The sequence below is a fragment of the Mobula hypostoma genome, chromosome 26, assembly GCF_963921235.1.
Source record: "Mobula hypostoma chromosome 26, sMobHyp1.1, whole genome shotgun sequence".
Taxonomy (NCBI): domain Eukaryota; kingdom Metazoa; phylum Chordata; class Chondrichthyes; order Myliobatiformes; family Myliobatidae; genus Mobula; species Mobula hypostoma.
Window position 1 is genome coordinate 3,221,285 of NC_086122.1, and position 27,972 is coordinate 3,249,256.

The 27,972-nt window shown below is 44.8% G+C and overlaps 1 protein-coding gene across 7 annotated transcripts in view; it reads left to right on the top strand.

The window, feature by feature from the left end:
- The window catches only part of LOC134338213 (adhesion G protein-coupled receptor B2-like), a 1,212,788-nt gene that overhangs the window by 1,090,677 nt on the left and 94,139 nt on the right, over window positions 1-27,972 (top strand). For all 7 annotated transcript variants that reach the window (XM_063033890.1, XM_063033884.1, XM_063033886.1 and 4 more), the window contains one exon: window positions 16,282-16,943. In XM_063033890.1, the coding sequence (XP_062889960.1) occupies window positions 16,282-16,943 (662 nt within the window). The remainder of the gene's footprint in view (window positions 1-16,281; window positions 16,944-27,972) is intronic.

The following is a 27,972-nucleotide window of genomic DNA, read 5'->3' on the forward strand; positions in this document are numbered from 1 at the left end:
TAAAACAATAAGGGATCCTGGGATTTGTAAATGGAGACAGAAAGGGTGGTAGCAGAAAGGTTGTGTTGGGTCAATATAAAACACTTGTTTGGCCAGTACAACACTAAGATTAATGATAAAGGAAATATTAAAAATTAGCTTTATTTGTAACGTGTACATCAAAACATCAATGAAATGCAGCATTTGCATCAAATCAGATCAGCAAGGAAATGTCACCACACTTCTGGTGCCAAGATAACATGCCAACAACTTACTTACCTTAGCCCATAACATCTTTGAAATGTGGGAGGACTGTGGGGAAAGAGAAAGTGTTGTGCTTATGGGATTGTTCTACAAGGACATGGTGGGTACTCAATACTCAGAATCAGAATCAGCTTTAATATCACTGATATATGTAATGAAATTTGCTGATTTACAGAAGCAGTACATTACAATACGTAATAGGCATCCGTTAGTCTCGTGAGACCATGGGTTTGCACCTTGGAAGGTTTCCAGGGCGCAGGCCTGGGTAAGGTTGTATAGCAGACCGGCAGTTGCCCATACTGCAAGTCTCCCCTCTCCACGCCACCGATGTTGTCCAAGGGAAGGGCACTAGGGCCGATACAGCTTGGCACCGGTGTCGTCACAGAGCAATGTGTGGTTAAGTGCCTTGCTCAAGGACACAAGACGCTGCCTCAGCTGAGGCTCGAACTAGCGACCTTCAGATCACTGGACCGATGCCTTAACCACTTGGCCGCACACCAACACACAATACGTAATAAAAAACTATAAGTTACAATTAAGAAATATATATAAAAATTGAATAAGTAATGGAAAAAAGAGAAAAGAAAAGAAAAATAGTGAAGTAGTATTCATGTGTCTACACAAAAACCTGATAGCAGAGGGGAAGGAGTTCTTCCTGAAATGCTGTGTGTGTGTCTTCAAGCTCCTGTACCTCAATGGTAGCAATGAAAAGAGGGCATGCCCAGGTGGTGGTGTCCTTACTGATGAATGTTGCCTTTTTTGAGGTATTGTCTTTTGGAGCTGTGCTCAGTGGTGAGGAGGCCAGGGCTGGTAGCTTTTCCAGTCCTGTGCAGTGGCCCCTCCATACCAGACGGTGACACAAGCAGTTAGAATGCTCTCCATGGTACACCTGTAGAAATTTGCTAGAGTCTTTGATGACATACCATGTCTCTTCAAACTCCTAATGATATGTAGCCATTTTCATGCCTATTTGTAATTGTTTCAATATGTTGGACCCAAGATAGATCCTCAGAGATGTTGACACCCACGAACTTGAAACTGCTCCCTCTTTCCACTACTGATTCCTCAATGAGGACACGAGTGTGTACCCTCAACTTCCCCTTCCCAAAATCCACAATGAATTCCTTGGTCTTACTGACATTGAGTGCAAGGTTGTTGCTGTGATATCACTCACCAGATGATCTATCTCAGCATCTCATCACCATCTGAAATTCTGCCAACAATGGTTGTATCATCAGCAACTTTATATCTGGCATTTGAGCTGTGCCAAACCACTCATTCATAAGTATAGAGAGAGAAGAGCAGAGAGCTAAGCGTGCATCCGTGAGGTGAACCAGTGTTGATGTCAACAAAGAAAAGCTGTGATTTCCGATCTGCCCCGACTGTGGTCTCCCAATTAGGAAGACGAATCCATTAGCAGAGGGAGTTCCAGAGGCCCAGGTTTTGGAGCTTGTTGAAAAGTACTGAGGGTATGATGGTGTTGAAAGCTGAGGTGTAGTCAGTAAACAGCAGCTTGACATAGGTATTACTATTGTCCAGGTGAACCAAGGCCGAGTGGAATGTCAATGATATTGTATCCACTGTAGACCTATTGTGGTGACAGGCAAATTGCAATGGTCCAGGTCCCTGCTGAGGCAGGAGTTGGTTCTAGCCATGACCAACTCTCAAAGCAGTTCATCACAGTAGATGTAAGTGCAACCGGGCGATAGTCACTGAAGCAGCACACAGGGTTGTGACTTCCAGATTGCTACCCGTGCCACGTGCTAGTGAGGATTATACACTTTAACATGTGGCTAAAGAGTTGGTGTTGGAGAGAGGGCATAAGATTTTTTGATCAGTTAGCTCTCTTCTAGAGAAGGTGGGACCTGTACTAAAGGGACAGTTTGCACCCGAACCTGGAGGGGACTAATATCTTAGAGGGAAGGTTTGTTAATGCTGCATGGTGGGGTTTACACTAGAGCTACAGGGGATAGGAACCAGAACAGTTAGACAGATGTTGGTAAGACCTCAGGCAAAGTCAGGAATCAAAAGGTGTAATTAGCGTCCTGTGCTGCGAATATTTCAGTGCAAGAAGTATCATAAGAAAGGCGGCTGAGCTCTGGGCTTGGATCAACTCCTGGAATTATGACGTTGTAGCCATGAGTGAGACTTGGTTGTAGGAGGGGTGGGACTGGCAGCTCAGTATTCCGGGTTTCTGTTGTTTCAGATGTGACAGAGTGGGAGGGATTAAAGGGGGGGGGTGGCATTACTGGTCAGACAAAATGTCACAGCAATGTTCCATCAGGACAGACTGGAGAATCTGACTAGTGAGATGTCATGAGTGGAACTGAGAGATAAGAAAGGTATGACCACGTTAACGGGGCTATATAGCAGACCACTCAATAGTCCGAGGGATTTAGAGAAATAAGTTTGTAAAGAGATCAAAAACTGTTGCAAAACGCATAAGGTTGTTATAGTAGGTGCTTTTCACTTTACATACTGTATTGGGAATCCCATACTGTAAGAGGACTAGAGTTTGTCAAAGGTGTTCAGGGAAGTTTCCTTCATCAGTGCTTAGAAGTCTCAACAAGAAAGCATGCAGTACTGGATCTGCTATTATGAAATGAGACAGAGCAGGTGACAGAGTTTGTGTAGGGGAACACTTTGCATCTATGTAAGTATTTGGATAGACATAGACTGATTAAGGATAGTCAGCATGGTTTCGTGTCTAACCAATCTTATAGAGCTTTTTCAGGCAGTTACCATGAAAGTGGTTGAAGAAAAGGTAGTAATTTCTCTGCATGGACTTTAGTGAGGCATTTGACAAGATCCTACATGGGAGGCTGGTCAAGAAGGTTCAGTCGCTCAGCATTCAGGATGACATAGTACATTGGATTAGACATTGGCTTTGTGGGAGAAGCCAGAAAGTGGTAGTAGAGGGTAGCCCCTGTGACTGGAGGCATGGATTGGTGCTGGGTCCTTTGTTGTCTGTCATCTGTATCAATGATCTGGATGATAATATGGTTAACTGGATCAGCAAATTTACGGATGATACTAAGATTAGGCATGTAATGGACAGTGAGGAACGCTATCATTGCTTGCAGAGGGATCTGCATCAGCTGCAAAAATGGGCTGAAAAATGGCAGATGGAATTTAATGCAGACAAGCGTGACGTTTTACACTTCGATACGACCAACAGCATTGGTCTTACGCAGTGAACAGTAGGCACTGAGGAGTGTGGTAGAACAAAGGGATCTGGGAATACGTCCATAATTTGTTGTAAGCGGCATCACAGGTAAATAAAGGAAATAAATAAAGCTTTTGTTACATTGGCCTTCATAAATCAATGTATTGACTCCCGGAGATGGGATGTTATGTTGAAGTTGTATAAGACGTTGGTGCAGTTTTGGCCACCTACATACAGGAAAGATGTAAATAAAGCTGAAAGAGTACAGAGAAAAGTTACAAGGATGTTGCCAGGTGTGGAGGACCTGAGTTATAAGGAAAGATTGAATAAGTTATGTGACGAGAGTCCTTGACAAGGATTGCTTGGACCCAGATGCTGGAGTATCCGAGGCTGGGATTGAAACAGTTTCCAATGGGATCGAGAAACTGAGCAAGCACTAGATGAAATCAATGGCAGGCTTACAATTGAGCTCTGAAACTATGTTCAGGTATTCCTTAAATACTCAATTCTTGGCGCCGAAAACCTAATTATCAATAACGGAAACATCCTAAGCCCTTAAAGAGGCCGTGCCAGATATCCGTACTCCAAAGAGTTACAGCATTTAAATCTCGAAAGCTGGTGTGCTTGGGAGCGTCTCATAACAGGACCCTCTCCCCTATGGCCGACTCCTGACAGCCCTGGTTGCTCGGAGAGGTAATGATTGTAATCGTGGATGAAAGTCAGATCCAGGATGTCTCTTTCTGGCACCCAGCATCTTTCCACCGGTTTGAGTCCCTCCCAGTCCACTCGGTATTGCTGAACACCTCGAACAGTATGCGAGTCCAAAAGTCTTTTCACCATGAAGACCTGTTTCCCCCTTGATAAACCAATGGTGGTGGAGTAAAGGGCTGGTGCAGACAGGTTTTAATTTAGAGATGTAGAAGGCGGGATTGATCTTTAGGGTCTTAGGGTGTAAGCCACCGGGTTTACTTTCCTCAGGACCTTAAAGGGACCAATGAACTTGGGCGGCAGCTTGCTAGATTCTACTCCGAAAGGTAAATCATGAGTTGCCCAGGCTGTAAAGTGGGTCCCAAACCTCTCCTTCAGTCTGCAGGTAGAGGCCAGCAAGATCTCTCTTGGCATCATTTATTTCTCCTTGCGGCACTTGACAAGAGCTTCTGCTGCAAGGAACCCAACCTCAGCTTCTTGTCCGAGAAAGAGAGGCGGAGAATAACCAAACTGGCACTTGAGCAGTGACATTCTGTGCACCAAATGTTGTGGGCAATCTCTGTCTACATCAAGGGATCACACCACTCATCAGACTTTCTGGGGCCAGGCATCTCAGGGTATGTTCTAAATCTTGGTTGGTCCACTCCATCTAGCTGTTGGACTGCGGGCGAAACCCAGAGCAAAGACTTGCTGTTGCCCCAGTCAACCTACAGAACACTCTCCAGAAATGTAATGGGACTGTGGACACTGAAGACCTGGTCCAGGACAATCTCAGCCATCTCGGTCGCAGAAGGTAGCTTCTCCAAGGCAATGAACTTAGAGGCTTTTGAAAACTGATCAACAACCACCATGATGACCAACTTCCCCTTGGATGGCCATAGATTTGTGACAAAGTCCATAGAGATGTGTGCCCAAGTCCTTTTCAGAACGGGTAAGGGGTGGAAGAGTTTTTGAGGTCGGGTACCGACTCCTTTTTCCAGGCACACAACTAACTTGCCTAAACATTTTGCCGAATTTCTCCTATCATTCCAGGCCACCAATACCTCTTCTTGATAAGCTCAAGGGTCCTGGCAATCCTTGGGTGTGCAGTCATTCTTGACAAATGTTCCCATTGCAGCACCTGGGACTGGATGGAACTTGGGATGAACAACCAACCCGGAGAATCTCTCCTTCCGCTTGGGTGAACAGGAGTGTTGCTTCCCCAACAAACTGGCGCTACCACCTTCGCTTGGGGCAAAATGGTGGTAAGCTGCTCTTCTCATTCCGAATCATCAAACTGACAGGTCAAGGCATCAGGGTACTAGTTTCTTAGATAGATAGATTGAATGAGGAAGCAACGGCGAGAGCCTGGATTATCATAGAATCACTATGGGGTTGGAAATGTACTGGCTCCGGTTCTCCCAAGCGACTCTGGCTTCCTCCTTGCAAAAGTGGTGAATCTCCAGGTTCTGGGGCTGGTCATAGTAGACAATAGTCTCTGATACCGTTAGGTCCATGTTGGCTCAGTCGTACTGTGGCGAAGGTCATTGATGAGAATGGCTTGGACCCAAATTCTGGAGTATTCAAGGCTGGTATCGAGACACAGTTCCAAACGGGATCGAGAAACTGAGTACAAAACAAACACTAGACAAAATCATTGTTAGACTTACAATTGAGTACTGAACCTATGCTTAGGTGTTCCTTAAGTACACAATTCTTGGCAAGACATGATTATCAATTAACAGGAAACTGTTAAAGAGGCTGCGCCAGCTATCCATAGGCCAGAGAGTTAGAGCGTTTAAATCTGTGAAGCTGGCGTGGTTGGGAGTGACTCATAACAGGTTAGGACTGTGTTCTTTAGAACAGCCTTTTTCAATGCCTTTGCCCTGGAGGAACCTTTCAAACAATTTTCAGTAGACTACTGCATCAAAATTATTCTATCTACAGCTCATGGTATGTTAGTGTGATCAGTAAGTTGTAGATATAATTATCCAAAAATAATTGTGAATGCTTTTTTAAGTAGTGAGTGAATTTTTAGCGAACCTTTCTTGAAAAGGAAACGGTAGTTAAGCTTAGCTTACATTTCTTGAAATTAATCTCTTTCTTTCTCTTTTATAATTTTTTAAAGCATAAAGCAAGTATAATAAATTTAGCTTAAACCAAAATGGAATTTAATTTTTCTCAAGGTAGGCTCAGTAGATTAAATTAAATAATGGTTGTAAATTGATTTTAATTAATGCTATTTACAGCATGAAAATTTATTGACAATGTTGAATAGTACAGTTACTAAAAACCATAGTAACTGTACTATGTTCCTCCAAGACAGACCGTTTGTTTCCAGATATGAAGACAAAACATTAAGTAACTTGGCCTTTGCTTGTTTCAGGCAGCTCTTTGCAACAGAAAAAGTTTTCTTGAATTTCACCATCATTTACAAATCTTACAAATGCTACAACATGACAGTTATTGCTGAGACCTGTTGACTCGTCAACCTGGATAGAGAAGCTGTTGTTCTTCAGTTTCTCACAAAACCTCTTCAGCATGATATGACGTCATCAATACATCGACTTATCGTACTGTTTGAATGAAACCTTTTCAGTTTCTCATACTGTATCTTGTCCTATATTGTACCCACTATAATTTTACATACTGGCATTATTAGGTTCTCACCAGCTGTGTGACTTTTGTTTTGCTGGGTTCTGCTACTAAAGGAGTTAGATATGGATATTGAGGGAGTTAGATATGTTCCTTGTGGCTAAAGGGATCAGGGGGTATGGGAGGGAAGGCTGGTGCAGTGTTCTGAGTTGGATGATCAGCCATGATCATAATAAATGGCGGTGCAGGCTCGAAGGGCCAAATGGCCTACTCCTGCACCTATTTTCTATGTTTCTATGTTAAATACCTTGCTTCCTGAGTCCTTTTACTGACTGTGTGACGTCATTAACAAAAGTTTTACTCTGTTTCTTTTAAGATTCCAATAGCCATTTAAAATAATCAGCACTTTTTCGTGTCATATGGCTGTGGTTTGGAGTTAAGTGTCTTTTCAATTTTGCTGGAGCCATTGCTGCATTTGTGAGTTGTTTACTCTGCTGGGGGCTGACAGCGATGCAGGTGGATGCTTCCCTGATATCATGGATTCTTGATTACCTGACTGGCAGACCACAGTATGTGTGCTTGCAACACTGTGTATCCAACAGAGTGATCAGCAACACTGGGGTTCCACAGGGGACTGTCTTGTCTCCCTTTCTCTTCACCATTTACACCTCGGACTTCAACTACTGCACAGAGTCTTGTCATCTTCAGAAGTTTTCGGATGACTCTGCCATAGTTGGATGCATCAGCAAGGGAGATGAGGTTGAGTACAGGGCTACGGTAGGAAACTTTGTCACATGGTGTGAGCAGAATTATCTGCAGCTTAATGTGAAAAAGACTAAGGAGCTGGTGATAGACCTGAGGAGAGCTAAGGTACCAGTGACCCCTGTTTCCATCCAGGGGGTCAGGGTGGACATGGTAGAGGATTACAAATACCTGGGGATACGAATTGACAATAAACTGGACTGGTCTAAGAACACTGAGGCTGTCTACAAGAAGGGTCAGAGCCGTCTCTATTTCCTGAGGAGACTGAGGTCCTTTAACATCTACCGGACGATGCTGAGGATGTTCTACAAGTCTGTGGTGACCAATGCTATCATGTTTGCTGCTGTGTGCTGGGGCAGCAGGCTGAGGGTAGCAGACACCAACAGAATCAACAAACTCATTCGTAAGGCCAGTGATGTTGTGGGGATGGAACTGGACTCTCTCACGGTGGTGTCTGAAAAGAGGATGCTGTCTAAGTTGCATGCCATTTTGGACAATGTCTCCCATCCACTACATAATGTACTGGTTGAGCACAGGAGTACATTCAGCCAGAGACTCATTCCACGGAGATGCAGCACAGAGCGTCATAGGAAGTCATTCCTGCCTGTGGCCATCAAACTTTACAATTCCTCCCTTGGAGGGTCAGACACCCTGAGCCAATAGGCTGGTCCTGGACTTATTTCATAATTTACTGTTATAATTTACATATTACTATTTAACTATTTATGGTTCTATTACTGTTTTTTATTTACGGTGCAAATGTAACGAAAACCAATTTCCCCCGGGATCAATAAAGTATGACTATGACTATGAGCCTAGGCACAATGGAATAGGACATCTTGGATGATGTAAAACCCACAGACCATAAGACCATAAGATATAGGAGCAAAAGTAGGCCATTCAGCCCATTGAGTCTGCTCTGACATTCAATCATGGGCTGGCCCAATTCTTCCAGTCATCCCATTCCCCTGCCTTCTCCCCATACCCATTGATGCCCTGGCTAATCAAGAACCTATCTATCTCTGCCTTAAATACACCCAATGACTTGATCTCCACAGCCACTCGTGGCAACAAATTCCACAGATTTACCACCCTCTGACTGAAGTAATTTCTCCACATCTCTGTTTGAAATGGACATCCTTCAATCCTGAAGTCATGCCCTCTTGTCCTGGACTCCCCTACCATGGGATGACTTACAGCGGACTGAAAAGCTTGAACATATAGATATTAAGAAAGAGGATGTGCTGGAGATTTTGGAAAGCATCAAGTTGGATAAGTCACCGGAACCAGACAGGATGTACCCCAGGCTACTGTGGGAGGCGAGGGAGGAAATTGCTGAGCCTCTGGCGATGAGAGGATCTGGAGGATTGGAGGACTGTGAATGTTGTTCCCTTATTCAAGAAAGGGAGTAGAGATAGCCCAGGAAATTACAGACCAGTGAGTCTTACTTCAGTGTTTGGTAAGTTGATGGAAAAGATCCTGAAAGGCAGGAATTATGAACATTTGGAGAGGCATAATATGAATAGGAATAGTCAGCATGGCTTTGTCAAAGGCAGGTCGTGCTTTACGAGCCTGATTGAATTTTTTGAGGATGTGACTAAACACGTTGATGAAGGAAGAGCAGCAGATGCAGTGTATATGGATTTCAGCAAGGCATTTGATAAGGTACCCCATGCAAGACTTATTGAGAAAGTAAGGAGGCACGGAAGCCAACGGGACATTGCTTTGTGGATCCAGAATTGGCTTGCTCACAGGAGGCAGAGTGGTTGTAGATGGATCATATTCTGCATGGAGGTCGGTGACCAGTGGTGTGCCTCAGGGATCTGTTCTGGGACCCCTTCTCTTCATGATTTTTATAAATGAGTTGGATGAGGAAGTGGAGGGATGGGTTAGTAAATTTGCTGATGACACAAAGGTTGTGGATAGTGTGGAGGGCTGTCAGATGTTACAGCGGGACATTGATAGGATGCAAAACTGGGCTGAGAAATGGTAGATGGAGTTCAGCCCAGATAAGTGAGAGGTGGTTCATTTTGGTAGGTCAAATATGATGGCAGAATAGTATTAACGGTAAGACTCTTGGCAGTGTGGAGGATCAGAGGGATCTTGGGGTCCGAGTCCATAAGACACTCAAAGCAGCTGCACAGGTTGACTCTGTGGTTAAGAAGGCATACAGTGCTTTGGCCTTCATCGATCATGGGATTGCGTTTAGGAGCCGAGAGGTAATGTTGCAGCTATATAGGACCCTGCTCAGACCCCACTTGAAGTACTGTGCTCAGTTCTAGTCGCCTCACTACAGGATGGATGTGGAAACCATAGAAAGGGTGCAGAGGAGATTTACAAGGATGTTGCCTGGATTGGGGAGCATGCCTTATGAGAATAGGTTGAGTGAACTCGGCCTTTTCTCCTTGGAGCAACGGAGGATGAGAGGTGACCTGATAGAGGTGTATAAGATGATGAGAGGCATTGATCATGTGGATAGGCAGAGGCTTTTTCCCAGGGCTGAAATGGCTAGCACAAGAGGGCACAGGTTTAAGGTGATAGGGAGTAGTTACAGAGGAGATGTCAGGGGTACGTTTTTTACGCAGGGAGCGGTGAGTGTATGGAATGGGCTGCCGGCCACAGTGGTGGAGGTGGATACAATGGGGTCTTTTAAGAGACTCCTGGATAGGTACATGGAACTTAGAAAAATAGAGGGCAAGGGGTAACCCTAGGTATATTTTAAAGTAAGGACATGTTCAGCACAGCTTTGTGGGCCAAAGGGCCTGTATTGTTCTGTAGGTTATCTATGATTCTATATCTAATCTGTTCAGGCCTTTTAACATTCGAAATGTAGATAAGTAGCTTTCATTGTAAAGACAGACTTTTTTGTGTCCCTTGTTACGCTAGTGCAATGAAAGAGGAACATGAGGGGAAACTTATCAACTCAGAGGGCTGTGAGAGTGTGGAATGAGCTGCCAGAACAAGTGGTGTATGCAAACTGGATTTCAACATTTAAGAGAAGTTTGGTTAGGTACATGGATAGTGGGGATACGGAGGGTTGTGATTCCAGTGCAGGTCGATGGGACTACACAGTTTAAATGGTTTCTACATGGACTAGATGGAAGGAAGGGCCTGTTTCTGTGACTCTAAGTTCTTCTTGTGACTAGTATTATTGTTACTCTTTTGAAGCTTGTGGGAACCTGTAATGGCAGCACTGAGAGATTGAAGATGTCCTTGAACACTCCACCAGTTGGTTGTACAGGTTTTCAGTACCCTACCAAGTACACAACCAGGGCCTGACACTTTATGAGGGTTCACTGTCATGATGTCAGCCTCTGTGACAGATTACAGGGTCACCAGATGCTGCAGGGATACACACAGGTGTAGTTTTATTGTCCCTTTTAAAGCGTGTATAAAAGGTGTTGCGCTCATCTGGGTGTGTAGCATCACAGCCGTTCAGGATTTTAGGTTTTGTCTTGCTGGAAATAATGGCCTGCAAACCCTGCCAGGCCTGATGTGCATCCGATTCTAGAAGTGTTTTCTTGCTCTTAGGTAGGACCTGGACTTCTTCGTTCTCCTTTCTCACTCTATAAATGTTTGAGTGCTTTGGAAATAAGAGGGAGCTCTCCCTGTCTCTTCACCAACTTCACATTAGTAGCTTCTTTACACATAGAAAGGTGTAAAGAACCCTTCAGAGTTTTCTAAACCTAGGTAAACAGTTTCTAAGTGATTCCCTTGTAATTGCTTCACACTGCAGTCCCTGAGGCCATGTACAGTAGCTGGCAATGCTTAACTACACAATTACAAATCAGCTGTCTGTTCAACAGTATTGGTAAACAAAGTCAGTCTCTCGGAGACAGAAAAGGCCTGTTTCAAAACACAAACCTCCTTTAAAAATCTACTTAAACATTAGGAATTGGGAATCAGTAATCTGCATGGTGTATCATGATCAGGCTTTTGAAACTATTGATACTAAAGACGTGCATTCGTATTTTTTGTCAGTGCAGTGTGCATCAAATCACTTATTTCAAGAGGGGACTGTGATTGGTCACCTGCAATTTCTTTTGAAATTCAGTGGGAATATTTCAATCATACTTGTGCCAATGATCCGACATCCACATAAAAGAACATGAGTCCCTATGATCCAAAGATAACAAGCTCAGCTTCTGCAGTCTAATCATTTAGTTAAAAACCCTGATTCCTGGACCATTCTAATAAACGCTGGAGTACTTTCTGGAAAATTCTGCACAGTTCTTTGCTGCCTCTGAGTTTTGGCATTCTGAGTCCGGACATGTAGTGTTGCTCCATTCCCATACATATTCTCCCTCTCCCTCTCCCCCACCCCTCACTCTACCCCCTCCCCCTCTACCCCTCTCTCCCTCTCCCTTCTCTCCCCCCTCCCTCTCTCCCCCCTCCCTCTCTCCCCCTCCCCTCTCTCCCCCTCTCCCTCTCTCCCCCTCTCCCTCTCTCCCCCTCTCCCCTTCTCTCCCCTCCCCCTCCCCTCCCCTCTCTCACCCTCTCCCCTCCCCTCCCCTCTCTCCCCCCTCCCCTCCCCTTCTCTCCCCTCTCTCCCCATCCCTCTCTCCGCCCTCTCCCTCTCTCCCCCTCCCCTCTCTCCCCCTCTCCCCTCCCCCTCCCCTCCCCTCTCTCACCCTCTCCCCCTCTCCTCTCTCCCCCTCTCCTCCTCCCCTCTCTCCCCCTCCCCTCTCTCCCCCTCTCCCCTCCCCTCCCCTCTCTCCCCCCTCCCCTCCCCTTCTCTCCCCTCTCCCCTTCCCTTTCTCACCCCTCTCCCCCTCCCCTCTCTCCCCTCTCTCCCCATCCCTCTCTCCGCCCTCTCCCCCTCTCTCTTCTCTCCCCCTCTCCCTTCTCTCCCTCTCCCCCTCTCCCTTTCCCCCTCTCCCTTCTCTCCCTCTCCCCCCTCCCTTCTCTCCCTTCTCTCCCCCCTCCCTTCTCTCCCTCTCTCCCCCTCTCCCTTCTCTCCCCCTCTCCCTTCTCTCCCTCTCCCCCTCCCCTCTCTCCCCCTCCCCTTCTCTCCCCTCCCCCTCTCCCCTATCCCTCTTTCCCCCTCTCCCCCTCCCTTCTCTCCCTCTCCCCCTTCCCCTCTCTCCCCCTCTCTCCTCTATCCCTCTCTCCCCCTCTCCCCCTTCTCTCCTTCTCTCCCATCTCCCTCTCTCCTCTCTCCCCCTCACTTCTCTCCCTCTCCCTCTCCCCCTCTCCTCCCTGCCCTCTCTTCTCCCCTTTCTCTCCCCTCCCCCTCCCCTCTCTCCCCCTCTCCCCTCTCTCCCCATCCCTCTCTCACCTCTCTCCCCCTCTCCCCTCTCTCCCCCCTCCCTCTCCCCCTCCCTCTCTCCCCCCTCCCCCTCCCTTTTCTCCCTCTCTCTTCTCCCTCTCTCTCTCCCCTTCTCCCTCTCTCCCCCTCTCCCTGCCTGCCTCAGACCTCCTGCTTTCTCCTCATTCTCACCAGTAGTGAAGTGCACAAAAGGAATTATTGAAGAAATGTCTGAGTAGCACAACTTCTTTTTATACCTTCACCAGTGACTTGCCTGTTTCTTATTCAAATTGCCAACCTACGATAAATGTTGATATTTAAAAGAATGAAATGGCACAAACAATGACCCAAGCAATGTCGTGTTTAACATTGGATACGGCTGGAGATCCACCATTATAACCTAATTACCTAGTAATTAGATTGTGAACCCCGTGATCTTTGTGACACAATATCTGGAAAATTGTGAATAGCTGATGGCTAGATGTTTTTATTCTGAGCCACATGGTAAAATATATGAAGGACTGCGTATGAATATAATGACATTCTTATTGATATAGACAACAAAGGTAGTCTTGTCAGCAAAGACAAATGAGATCCACAGACCACTCTTGCTAAGACTGACTTTCACAGTGCCTACAGTTCATAAGAATGATGGTTTGGGAGGCGGGGGTGGAATCTCATTGAAACCTATTGAATACCAAAAGGCCAGGATAGAGTGGATGTGGAGAGGATGTTTCCTGTCACTGGGGAGTCTAGGTCTAGAGGTCACAGCCTCAGAATAGAAGGATATCCATTTAGAACTGAGGTGAGGAGGAATTTCTTTAGCTGGAGGGTGGTGAATTTGGAATTCATTACCACAGACAGCTATGGAGACCAAGCCATTGGGTATATTTAATGTGGAGGTTTATAAGTCAGAACATCAAAGGATGATATGGGGAGAAGGCAGGGGAAGGTGGTTGAGGGAGATAATATGATGAATGGTGGAGGAGACTTGCGCCAAATGGCCTAATTCAGCTCCTGTGTCTTATGGTCATCTGTGCAACTTAATATCTGTGCGACTTAATATGAGCGAGTTCGAGACTAGTACTGGGCATCCGACTTGGGTGGGATTTTTCATGTTATCAGCTTTTCAGATGCACCCCTGCATGGGAATGACTCCAAATTACAATCCCATCCCTGCCCCTCATTAAAACCAGCAGCAAACACTTACTTAGACAGTGATCATCCACTTATCGCTGTGCCCTTCTACCTGTTAATTGCCTGACCCCTGGCATCCCAACAATATCTAACCATCTCAGGCTTCATCAATTGCTGACAGTCAACCCTCAATCAAATCTCCCCTTCCAGTTGCTGACCATATCTCCCACCCTTGGACTTCTCAGTCCTGCACCGTCCTGGTCTTGGGCTTAGACCCACAATTTCCTCAACGTGCTCCATAGGCTATGTTTTGTCAGACTAATCCAATGGTTTCTGTGCCACTTAATGTCAATTAATGATCAAAGTTGTCATGGTAAGTCACACAGTTACTGTTCATTGCAACAGAACAGGCAGCAGGGAAATACTACGCCATTATTGAATTGCTGTAACAAATGATTGCATCTTTTAGCACCTAAACAGGATAACCTAAAACTTTACAGCAAAGAAGTTATTTTTGAAGTGTTGTCACATTTGTAATATGTGAATGACGACAGCCAACCTGTGCACAACAACGTGTTTCAAGCAGCAACATAAAATGATCTTTTCTATTTATCGTAGTGATGTTGGTGAGTGACAAGTATTCCCCGGTACAACAGGAGTTTCACCACAGTGCACTTTCACAAGCCACGAGAGTGGAAAGGTGCAACCTCGATTTAACATTGAGGATTCTTTAGCCTGATTTTTTTTGAGTGGATAGATGTAACCTCAATTTAACATTGAGAATTCCTCAGCCTGATTTTTTTTCAGTACTGCATGGAATTTTATCCCAAATTATAGAACATAGAATAGTACAGCACAGTACAGGCCCTTCGGCCCACAATGTTGTGCCGACCCTCAAACCCTGCCTCCCTTATAAGCCCATACCTTAAATTCCTCCATATACCTGTGTAGTAGTCTCTTAAACTTCACTAGTCTATCTGCCTCCACCACTGACTCAGGCAGTGTATTCCACGCACCAACTACTCTCTAAGTAAAAAAACTTTCCTCTAATATCCCCCTTGAACTTCCCACTCCTTACCTTAAAGCCATGTCCTCTTGTATTGAGCAGTGGTGCCCTGGGGAAGAGGTGCTGGCTATCCACTCTATCTATTCCTCTTATTATCTTGTGTAAGGGGGTTTCGATTTTTATGTTACTGCGGAGGCTAATTAAAATAGCATCTTTGTTATGTTAATCTGGGGAATGCGGCTTTGTTGTGTTAAACACTGAGAAAGTTTGCGCTAACAGTTTGTTTTTGCTTTAGAGTCTGATAAAAGAGTGCTATTAACCAATTGGGATAGTTGTTATGGTTTTGGTGTATTTGAAGATACTGTATGCGCGGGGTTTTGGGGCAGAAGGCGGGAGAGCGAGACAGAGGTTGGACGAGGTGCTGTGAGTCCGCTAACGGGGTCAGACCCCGAGCGGGACGTTCGGCGAGGAGACGGAGACGGACTCGTGTGGAGCGTCTGGTCGACCACCGTTGTTGGTCCCAGGCGGCCGGTCGAGGTGGTCCGAGGGGGTCGCAGGGTGAAGAAGAAGGTCCTTGAGCTCCAACAGTTTTTGTGCACGAAGAGATTGAACTTTGATAAGTGTGGCGCCTTTTATTTTCCTTTTATATTTTATTCTCTTTTAATTATATAGTTCCAGTAATATCTATAAACTGTAAATCATTTAATTGCATCTGGTGTATTGTCTGTTATTTGGGCGGGGTGGGGTACCTCACACAGCATCCACACAAACGAATTATCCAGTTTGGCGGGGCCGAGGCTGTTTCCGTAGATGACAGCGAGCCGAACGACCCTGAGGGTGGCCAGGGGGGCTACACTTGTACACCTCTATCATGTCTGCTCTCATCCTCCTTCTCTCCAAAGAGTAAAGCCCTAGCTCCCTTAATCTCTGATCATAATCCATACTCTCTAAATCAGGCAGCATTTTGGTAAATCTCCTCTGTACCCTTTCCAATGTTTTCACATCCTTCCTGTAGTGAGGTGACCAGAACCGGACACAGTACTCCAAGTGTGGCCTAACCATAGTTTTATAGAGCTGCATCATTACATTGCAACTCTGAAACTCTATCCCTCGACTTATGAAAGCTAACACCCCATAAGCTTTCTTAACTACCCTATCCACCTGTGAGGCAACTTTCAGGGATCTGTGGACATGTACCCCCAGATCCCTCTGCTCCTCCACACTACCAAGTATCCACTGACCAAATTATGTATTCAGGCTTCTAAATCTATAATTCAGAATACTACCAGTGGTCCACAATTAGCATCTTAATCATCCTGGCATCCTGCTCAACCAGACAACGCAAATTCAGAACAATTGAACAAAATTAAAATTACTGGCTAGAATGTAAAATATTATGTTGTAAACTGATGTTTTTTATTGTATCTGTTTTCCTAGTACTCTTCAAAGAGGTTAACACATGCAATCCAGCAACTATCACAGGAACGTTGTCTCGCATTTCATTGAATGATGAAGAAGATGAGAAAATTAATATAAACAGTGAAGCAATTAATTTCTCCACCCTTCCAGGAAACATCCCACCTGGAAATGTATTGGTCCAGTTGCCTCCGATGCAGCAGCTGCATGACGTGATGCCGAATGTGGGTGAACTGAGTGAACCACCGCCCCAAGAAGGAAACACCAGTGGTCTCAGGGGAACGCTGTATCTGTGCACAGAGAACACCCTGAGGCCAATGGACCTTAAGTGGAGGCGAGCCCAGGAGCAGCCCATGGAGGGAGACTACATGGTACTTCCCAGCCGCACTGTCAGCTTAAAGCCTTTCATCAGAGACAGCAAGTTGAACATTAATATGGATGACAACAGGCACAATATCACTGGGAACCAACCGGTCAAGTCAGAGATTTATCCTACCTTTGCCTCAGTTGATCAGATCAATTATAACTTAAATCAATCTTATGGAACTCTTAATTACCCACGGAGTGCAGCCCTCAAACACCACCCTTCAGTGAGGCACATTCTGGCATCTGAACTTGCTGACAGGAGCAGGACCATGCCGCGCAGTAAGCCAAGTTCGTCAGGGTCCGTGGGCTCCCTAGAAGTAAGTTGAAGAAATACTGTTGATCAGATTGCAGCTTGTAAATTGATACCAAGGTAACTGTTTTCTCATCAGCACTTGACCATCCCCAACCCTTCTTACCAGATGCACAAGGAAAAAATGCTTTTGTAACATTTGTAATAAACTGGAGCAACATATTGGCATTTATGAACAGTTTCAGGACTTCCATGGTATGATCTGCAGGAGCATGAACAACAAATTCTAGTTGCTCTTAACTGACTTCTCCCTTGCCTACTTGCTGCCATCGTGTGGGGGCAAACCTGCCAAACCGTTTCATTGTGCAGGACCCACGCATCTTTCTTGCCTCCAGTAAATTAACAGAACCTCACAGTTCTTTTCCTAATATATGATAGCTCACAACTCCCTTCCATATAGTTTTCATTTAATTACATATTTTTGTTATTTTAAAATAAAACAGATTAATTGACAAAATCACAATGTCAAACACATTGTCTGTCAGTTTTAAAGGTTCTAGCCCTTACCTTCCTTGTAACCTCCTCCAAGTTAAAACTCAAAAGATTTTTGTGTTGCCCCAATTCTTTCATTTTACACTTCTCAAATTTTCATTGATTTGTCTTATTTTACAGCCCGAACAGACACAAAAAATTGCTAGAAATATTTGATGGGGGAGGCACCATCTGTGGAGAGGAAGTTTAACAATTGAATAAACTGTCATGTTTTGATCTAATTCTTTCCCTGTTGACCTCAAAGGCTCCTGCTTTCCATTGTTAGCTATCTTCAAGCTGATTTTCTCCAGCTGCGAAGAGAGTCAGTTGTACTTTGCTCTGGCTTTTATCAACCTGATTATCACTCTGTGCCATGGAGTGAAGTAAATAACTCAGGTAGTTCTTTATTTATTGCAACACACACAGAATGGTGCCGCATCTCAGCAGGTCCGGCAGCATCCATGGAATTGAATAGACACTCAGTGTTTCAGGCTGAGACCCTTCTTCAGTACTGAGAAAGAAGGGGAAAGATGCCAGAATAAAAGGGTGGGGGGGGGATGGTAGGAAAAGGAGGCTAGTTGGAAGGTGATTGGTGAAGCCATATGGGTGAAAAGGTAAAGGCCTGAAGATTAGAGGAAGAAGGGAGGGAGAAGAAAAAAATTACGGGAAGGAGAAATTGATATTTATTGCGTGTTCTGAGTTGTGTTGAGAATGTACAGGTAGGCTTCTTACGCCACTGTAGTTCTAGTGTTAATGGAAATCTTCCTAACAGTCATTCAATTGTTTCAAACTAATTTTGACCTTGCTCCTTGCAGAATGCTTTAGAATTAGAGGTTATATACAAATTCTACAGCCTTCAAAACCCTGTCTCCTCCATCTATGCCTCATTTGCTTTATTTTGTCATGGATGGCCCTGCTGTGTTGCTGTTTCTAAACTCCCAAAATTCACTTCTTTCAACTTTTTAAAAAATGCTGCTTGAAGCCACGCCTTTTCACCCAGATTTTGGTCGTCTCTACTGTCTGATTGCGCTCAAATGAAGCACTTTAGAATGACTTATTATATTAAAGATAGATAACAATTTAACAGTAAGTATATTTAATACAATATATCTTACCATGTACTAAAGGAACTAGTCCAGACAATGTAGTGAGATGTAAAACATGCAGGTTCAATTTCAGCTATTATCAGCCGCTCAGCATAATTCCTGATTTATGCTGAGAAGCTGATTGTGAAGGTATGGGTGCTGTCCCTAGCTATTGCAGATATTCAGTGAATGTTCAGCAGACAGACTTCCTATAAATCACATTTCTTCCATTGCACGTGCAAAGACTGTTTAAATGTGACAAGGTATCTGCCTCCACCACTCTTTTTGGATGTAACTTCCAGACTCCAGCTTCCTACACAAGGAGTTTCTTGCAATAACCAATCAAAATGCTTATCTTGGGGGTGTAGGAGTATGTGAAAACTCCACAAAGGAACCCCAGAGCTGAGGTAGATAGGTAGACAGATACTTTATGGATCCCAAAGGAAATTACCATGTCACAGTAGCATTGCAAGTGCACAGATAAAAATAATAAAAGAGAAGTAGAAAGAATAAAAATAAGTTACTTTAAACAGTCTAACAGGAGGAGTCATCACTTCCCTTGCTATAGGTTGACTCATTATAGAGCCTAATGGCCGAGGGTAAGAATGACCTCATATAGCGCTCTTTGGAGCAGCGCAGTTATCTTAGCCTATTACTAAAAGTGCTCCTCTGTTCAGCCAAGGTGGGAAACATTGTCCAGAATTTTCTGTAGCATCCTTTGTTCTACCACAGCCTCCAGTGTGTCGAGTTGTAACAGAGCCAGCCTTTCTCATCAGTTTATTGAGCCTACTCGCATCACCCATGTTGATGCCATTGCCCACATAGAAGATTGTACTGGCGATAACAGACTGGTAGAACATGTAAAGGAGAGGCCTGTATATTCCAAAGGAACTTAGACTCTGCAGGAAGTAGAGGCGATTCTGGCCCTTCATGTACACAGCTCCAAAATAAAGCAAGTGGGAAATAGGTGGAGGAGACAGGATTTTGAAGGCTGCTGGTGCTCCACTCAAGTCTATCATCCAGGTGCACCCCCAGGTACATGTAGGTCCTCACCACGTCCACATCCTCACCATCAATAATAACAGGGAGCAGTGCAGGCTTAGTCTTCCTAAAGTCCATCGCCATCTCCTTTGTCTGACTGATGTTGAGCTGTAGATGATTCAGCTTTCACCATTTGACAATTCCGCCACCAAGGCCCTGCATTCATTCTCCTGTCCTCCCTTTATGCACCCAAATTTTGGCGATTCATCAGAAAATATCTGCAGATGACATGACTCGGTGTTGTATCTGAAGTCCGAGGTATACAGGGTAAACTGGAAGGGAGCCAATACAGTCTCCTGTGGGATCCGAGTGCTGCTTATAGCCACGTCTGACACGGAGCTCTGAAGCCGCACGTACTGTGGTCTGCCAGTCAGGTCATCCATTATCCAGGATACAATGGAGGTGCCAATCTGCATTCAGTGGATCTTTCCCCCAGCAACGAGGGCTGTGTGGTATTGAAGCCACTTGAGAAACCAGGGAACATGATCATTACAGTGCTGCCCTGCTTAAACAAATGGGAGTAGGCTCTGTTCAGCAGGTAGACGACAGCATGGGTGACTGGAACCGACAAGCATACAAGGCATTATTACTGCTGTGCTACCGTGCTTCACAGTTAAAATCCTTCCATACTTCCCTGGATTAAATTCATCTAATATTTTATAGTTTAGTAATAATAATAACAACATTTTTCATACAGATGAGGTGGTTCAAAGTGCTTTAGAATGCAAGCAAATACAAACATAAAATAAAAAATTAAAATAAAGATGAAAATAAGTCATATCACATCCCCAGTCAAGCATTTCCCACAAAATATGAGAAGTTCACAGTTTTTTTAAATCAATAAAATTACTTCTGTTAGGGAGAGTGACAGCTGTGGACTGGTACCTCTATAGCCAGCCTGGGAAAATGACAGCAATCATGTCAAGATGTACATGTTTCCAATTCAGAACTCTGTAAGATTGTAACAGAGAGTAAACTGTCTACTTGCTGTCTTGAACCTGTTCCCACCACACTTTTTAAGGACTCTTTTAATAGATGTCAATTATTTTAGTAAAATTATTCCTTGGAACTGGAATTTTTCCAGATGCCTTCAAATTGCAGCTGTCAAACCCCTGCTTCAAAAGCCAAACCTTGATAGTCAGGTACTAGCTAACCACAAATATTCCCTTCCTGATCAAGGTGTTTGAGAAAGTCATTTTTATTTTACTGTTTAACTGGCAAACCATTGTTACGCAGCACTACAAAGCTTCCCTCCTCAACCATACAACCATGTTTCTATCATCATTATCATGCCCTAATCTCATGCTGATATTATTTCTACTGTAGCAGTAGAAGACGAAGCACTGAGCCCCTGGAATCCGATGTGAACAATCACAAACGTTGCACTAAGCCAGTTTTGACCACTTTCACTTGTGTTTTAATTTTTTGATCAGGCTTTCATGTGTACCTTGTTAACAGCGTAGGTCACAACAAACCTAAAAAATCAATCCTACATGTTACCTCAACAAAGGACTAAATCATATTTGTCAAACAAATGCTGTAATATCTGTTATTACTCTATTCATTCAAAGTTCAAAGTAAATTTTTTTTATCAAAGTATATATGTGTCACTATATAACCTTCAGGTCCATTTTCTTGTAGGCATTTGCAGTAAATTCAAAGAATCATAAAAATTACAATATTAATAATTAATAAATAAGCAATAAATATTAAGAACATGAGATGAAGAGTACTTGAAAATTAGTCCATATGTTGTTGGAACAGTTCAGTGTTGGGGTGAGTGAAGTTGGGTGAAGTTATCCCCCCTGTTTCAAGAGCCTAATGGTTGAGGAGTAATAGCTGTTCCTGAACCTCCTGGTGTGGGTCCTGAGGCTCTTGTATCTCCTTCCTGATGGCAGCAATGAGAGGACAGCATGGCCTGGATGGTGGGGGTTTCTGATGATGGATGCTGCTTTACTGCAATAGTGCTCCTTGTTGATATGCTCAGTGGTGGGGATGGCTTTACCCATAATGGACTGGGCTGTGTCCACTAATTTTTGTAGGTTATTCTGGTCAAGGGCACTGGTGTTTCCATACCAGGCGGTGATGCAACCAGTCAATATACTCTCCACAGCACATCTATATAAGTTTGTCAAAGTTTTAGATAATATGCTGAATCTTCACAAACTTTTAAGAAAGTAGAGGCGTTACTTTTCTTCCTTTGAAATGGCAATTATGTGCTGGACCCAAGGTAGGTTCTCTAAAATAATAACACTGTGGAATTTAAAGTTGTTGACTCTCTCTCCACCTCTGATCAGCCGTCAATAACCAGCTCATTGGTCTTGCTGACATTGAGCGAGAGGTTATTGTTGTCGCCCCACTTGGTCAGATTTTCACTCTCCCTCCTATATACTGAAATGTCATCAGCTTTGATTCAGCCAACAATAGTGATGTCATTAGCAAACTTAAATATGGCATTGGAGCTGTGCATAGTCTCGCAGTCATAAGTACAAAGCGAGTTAGAGCAGGGAAAGGGGCACACAGCGCTATGGTGCATGTGTACTGAAGAAAGTCGTGGAGATATTGTTGCCAATCTGAACAGACTGGGGTCTGCAAGTGAGGAAATCAAGGATCTACTTGCACAATGTGGTATTGAAGCCAAGGTCTTGAAGCTTAGTCATTAGTTTTGATAGTATTGAGTGCTGAGCAGTAGTCAATGAAACGCATCCTAACGTATGCATCGTCACTGTTCAGATGTTCCAGTGAGATGGTATCTGCTGTTGAGCTGTTGCAAATTGGAGTGGATCTACTCCTCAGACAGGAGTTGATATGTTTCATCCCCAACCTCACAAAGCACTTCCTCACCATGGATGTAAGTGCTACTGGATGATTGTCATTAAGACAGGTTATCACATTCTTCTTGAGCTTCACATAATTGAAGCCTGCTTGAAGCAGGTGGGTTCCTCAGACTGCTGAAGATATCAGTGAATGCTCCAGCCAGTTGATCAGCACGGGTCTGTAGTACTCAGCCAGGTAACATTTGTCTGGGCAAGATGCTTTTTGTGGGTTCACCCTCCTGAAGGATGTTTTCACGTCTCCCTTGGGGACTGAAATCACAGGGTCGTCAGGAACTGTGGGAGCTTATGAAGATACCTCCATGTTTTGCTGGTCCTGGGCCCTGCCACCTCTATACACTCTCAGGCCTGGGCCCCGCCACCTCTACACTCTCGGGCCTTGGCCCTGCCACCTCTATACACTCTTGGGCCTGGGCCCTGCCACCTCGAAACACTCTCAGGCCTGGGCCCTGCCACCTCTACACTCTCGGGCCTGGGCCCTGCCACCTCTATACACTCTCGGGCCTGGGCCCCGCCACCTCTACACTCTCAGGCCTGGGCCCTGCCACCTCGAAACACTCTCAGGCCTGGGCCCTGCCACCTCTATACACTCTCAGGCCTGGGCCCTGCCACCTCTATACACTCTCATTCCTGGGCGCTGCCAGCTCTATACACTCTCAGGCCTGGTCCTCTATACACTCTCTGGTCTGGGCGCTGCCACCTTTATACACTCTCAGGCCTGGTCCTCTATACACTCTCTGGTCTGGGCGCTGCCACCTCTACACTCTCGGGCCTGGGCCCTGCCACCTCTATACACTCTCATTCCTGGGCGCTGCCAGCTCTATACACTCTCAGGCCTGGTCCTCTATACACTCTCTGGTCTGGGCGCTGCCACCTTTATACACTCTCTGGTCTGGGCGCTGCCACCTTTATACACTCTCAGGCCTGGTCCTCTATACACTCTCTGGTCTGGGCGCTGCCACCTCTACACTCTCGGGCCTGGGCCCTGCCACCTCTATACACTCTCATTCCTGGGCGCTGCCAGCTCTATACACTCTCAGGCCTGGTCCTCTATACACTCTCTGGTCTGGGCGCTGCCACCTTTATACACTCTCTGGTCTGGGCGCTGCCACCTTTATACACTCTCAGGCCTGGTCCTCTATACACTCTCTGGTTTGGGCGCTGCCACCTCTACACTCTCGGGCCTGGGCCCTGCCACCTCTATACACTCTCATTCCTGGGCGCTGCCAGCTCTATACACTCTCAGGCCTGGTCCTCTATACACTCTCTGGTCTGGGCGCTGCCACCTTTATACACTCTCAGGCCTTGTCCTCTATACACTCTCGGGTCTGGGCGCTGCCATCTCTATACACTTAGGTCCTTTATCTTGTTCTCCAACAACTGAACATTGGTTAGGATGATGTTAGGGAGTGATGGTCATGTTCCCCACTGTTTCAGTCTAGCTTGAAGATTCCCATCAACCTCGCCTGCTATTGAAGTCTTCCGGCCACTTACAGTGATATATCTGCATTCCTGAGAGTCAAGATCAATGATTCGTTTGGGCTCATCAGGAAGTCGTAAGATTGTTAGTGCATTTAGATGGTTCAAAAGTACACATCACTGTATATCGGCAGTGCCACCTTGCCCAGTTGAGCGGATAGTGACTTTGCCATTGCCTTTTTGTTGAGAGAGTAGTAAATTCATGGGGGAGAGTTGTGCTGTTGTCAGCAATACTGCTCAACTTCATTTGTAGCTTGTTATAGCTTGCAAGCCCTGCCACAACTCCAGGGATTGTCATCACAATTAATCCACTGCAGATTAGTTACAATGCTGTGTGTTCATTACAAGAATTTCAGCCTTCAGCCTGTGTTAATCATATTGTTGATTGGCTGGTGTTTCAGCATGGTTCAATATTATGAGTGGCTGGCACCATTTAAAGCCTGCCTGCACTGATTAAGGCTGATCTTTTATTTCCATAGTTTCTATTAACAACCTGCCTGGAAATAAATGAGGCTTTTGGGTGGACTTACAGTGGTCTATACCAAGCAGTTAATTTACTCAGGAAATGGAGGAGCCCATTTAAAGAGCAAAAGCAAGATGAAGACACAATGACAGCTTCTGTGGTGGTTGAAAAGCTGCTCCAAATTTGGTGCTGTAGATGTAACTGGCCTACATTCGGTACAAGCGACCATGTAGAAAACTGTCCCTGAAACTCAGATGTTAGAGAATAGTAGCGGGAGAAGGCCATCTGGCCCATGGAGCCTCCCAATAACCTCATGGCTCATTGGGCCATCGTGGGCTCAGCTCCACCTTAGAAAGCCTTAGAAAGTCAGTAACAAATATCTAAACACAATTTAGTTTGTCACATTGCATTACTTTGGTGTGAACATTTGGTTCCATAAAATTATTAATGAAAGTACATCTTAAATGTTAAGATCAGCTTTTAATTTTCAAACAATTAGTTTGAGACAAGGTAATTCACATCAGTGTTCCAAAAGCTTCTGAGGGCAAAATTATGACATCAAAGTACCACAGTATTTTAAGACACAGCACTTTGGAAATCCAATATGCCGTGACAGGAAGAACAAATATGACCAAATTTAAATCGGCAACCTGGAAACTCTCTTCATCTACATTGGAGACACAGGGTCCCTTTTATCTTTGTTACACTGATGTAAATTACCTTTTGTCACAGATATCTTACTTTTAATGCCCTGTTCTGACATAAAGGCCTACATCTATTGTTTCAAAGTTCAAAGTACATTTATTATATAAGTATGTATACCATGTACAACCATGAAATTCATCTCCTTATGGGCAGCCACAAAACAAATAAACCCAAGCGAACCATTAAAAAATGAAGACCACCAAGCACCCATTGTGCAGAGAACAAACAAATCGTGCAAACAATAGAATAAGCAAGTAACATTGAGAACTGAAGGTCACAAAAGTGAGTCCACAGCCACAAAGTCGGTCATTATTGCAGCCAATTCAGCAGCTCATTAGTTGCAGGCCACAACATGAATTCAACACAGGGACATGTAAACCTCATCGAGCAGTGAGCTGAACCAGTCTGTCCCTCACTTCCGGTCCCGGCACCCTGACCTTCAAACTAGCCTGGCATTTATATTGTCCAAACCTCGGTTATTCCTCACTCTCGGACCTGGGCCTTGCCACCTCTATACACTCTGAGGCCTGGCCCTCTATACACTGTCATTCCTGGGCGCTGCCAGCTCTATACACTCCCAGGCCTGGGCCTTGCCACCTCTATACACTCTGAGGCCTGGCCCTCTATACACTGTCATTCCTGGGCGCTGCCAGCTCTATACACTCCCAGGCCTGGGCCTTGCCACCTCTATACACTCTGAGGCCTGGCCCTCTATACACTGTCATTCCTGGGCGCTGCCAGCTCTATACACTCCCAGGCCTGGGCCTTGCCACCTCTATACACTCTGAGGCCTGGCCCTCTATACACTGTCATTCCTGGGCGCTGCCAGCTCTATACACTCCCAGGCCTGGGCCTTGCCACCTCTATACACTCTCAGGCCTGGTCCTCTATACATTCTCGGGTCTGGGCGTTGCCACCTCCATACACTCTCAGGCCTGGTCCTCTATACATTCTCGGGTCTGGGCGCTGCCACCTCTATACACTCTCAGGCCTGGGCCTTGCCACCTCTATATACTCTCAGGCCTGGGCCCCATCACTTCAATTCAGCCCGTACACACCACACCACAATTCCCTGCAGCAGTTTCCCTGCACACTGTAAAATTACAAGGCAATTCAAAAACTCAACTCTGAAAAGGAAGTTACAGGCTATTGATTACAGTGATTGTATCTGAGAAAAAGCATAACTCTTACAGTCATTTATATTTGTATTTGCTACCAGAAAGCTGTCGCTGTACTTCACCAGAGCTATCTTAAAGTGGGTGTCACACATCCCTCTCAGTGTTAGCCTAGTTGTGCTTTTGATATAATCCAATTAACACACCTCTGTTGACTCATGGTGGTGTCAGTACACTTGATCAAAGCGTAGAAGAATGGTTCATGATCATATCACATGTCCCATTATTTAACTTCATGAACATCCCTGTGAGAGATTAAGTGTGGTCAATTTTCAAAGTATATCTCTTTAAGTGGCCTCCCATTTTGAGCTGCTCTTTACAGGTAGCAATGTCTGTTGTACATCTGATAGATTGGCTTGTAAATTACATTTACACTTTGTGTGAAAGTACAGTTTTTGATTATATTAATCATTGCTGGACCCACAACCCTTTGTTTTAGACTTCCTATCCCTAACACGTCTCCCAATTAAAGTAAGGCAATTTATCTCGAAAAGTGCTGTGAGTTAATTACATACAAATTGAGTCTCAGTCATTAACTGGAATATGCTCTCTTAGGTTGATTGACAGGAATTTCCCAATCATCTCTATACTGTATACTTATACTTTACTTTATACTTTATTGTCACCAAACAATTGGTACTAGAATGTACAATCATCACAGCGATATTTGATTCTGTGCTTCACACTCCCTGGATTACAAATATTAAATATTAAAAATAGTTAAAATTAGTAAATATTAAAACTTTAAATTATAAATCATAGACAGAAGATAGAAAAATGGGAAGTAAGGTAGTGCAAAAAAACCGAGAGGCAGGTCCGCATATTTGGAGGGTACGACCCAGATCCGGGTCAGGATCCATTCAGCAGTCTTATCACAGTTGGAAAGAAGCTGTTCCCAAATCTGGCCGTACGAGTCTTCAAGCTCCTGAACCTTCGCCCGGAGAGAAGAGGGACGAGAAGTCTGTTGGCTGGGTGGGTCGTGTCCTTGATTATCCTGGCAGCACTGCTCCGATAGCGTGCTGTGTAAAGTGAGTCCACGGATGGAAGATTGGTTTGTGTGATGTGCTGTGCTGTGTTCACGATCTTTTGCACTTTTTTTCGGTCTTGGACAGGACAACTTCCATACCAGGTTGTGATGCACCCTAGAAGAATGCTTTCTATGGTGCATCTATAAAAATTAGTGAGGGTTTTAGGGAACAGGCCAAATTTCTTTAGTTTTCTCAGGAAGTAAAGGTGCTGGTGGGCCTTCTTGGCAGTGAACTCTGCTTGGTTGGACCAAGTCAGGTCATTTGTGATATTGACCCCGAGGAACTTAAAGCTTTTGATCTGTTCCACTTGCGCACCACCGATGTAAATTGGGTCGTGCGGTCCACTACTCCTTCTGAAGTCAACAACCAATTCCTTCGTCTTGCTGACGTTGAGGGATAGGTTGTTGTCTTCGCACCATGCCACCAGGTTCTTAATTTCCTCTCTGTACTCAAACTCATCATTACCCGAGATGAGGCCTACAATTGTTGTGTCATCAGCAAACTTATATATTGAGTTTGATGGAAACTTGGCTACACAATCATGGGTGTACAGTGAGTACAGCAGGGGGGCTGAGTACATAGCCTTGTGGGGCACCAGTGCTCAGAGTGATTGTAGAGGAGAGCTTGTCCCCTATTTTTACAGCCTGGGTCCTGTCTTTGAGGAAGTTGAAGATCCAGCTGCAGATCTGAGTGCTAAGGCCCAGGTTCCGGAGCTTAGGAATCAGTTTATTTGGAATGATGTATTAAAGTATGTC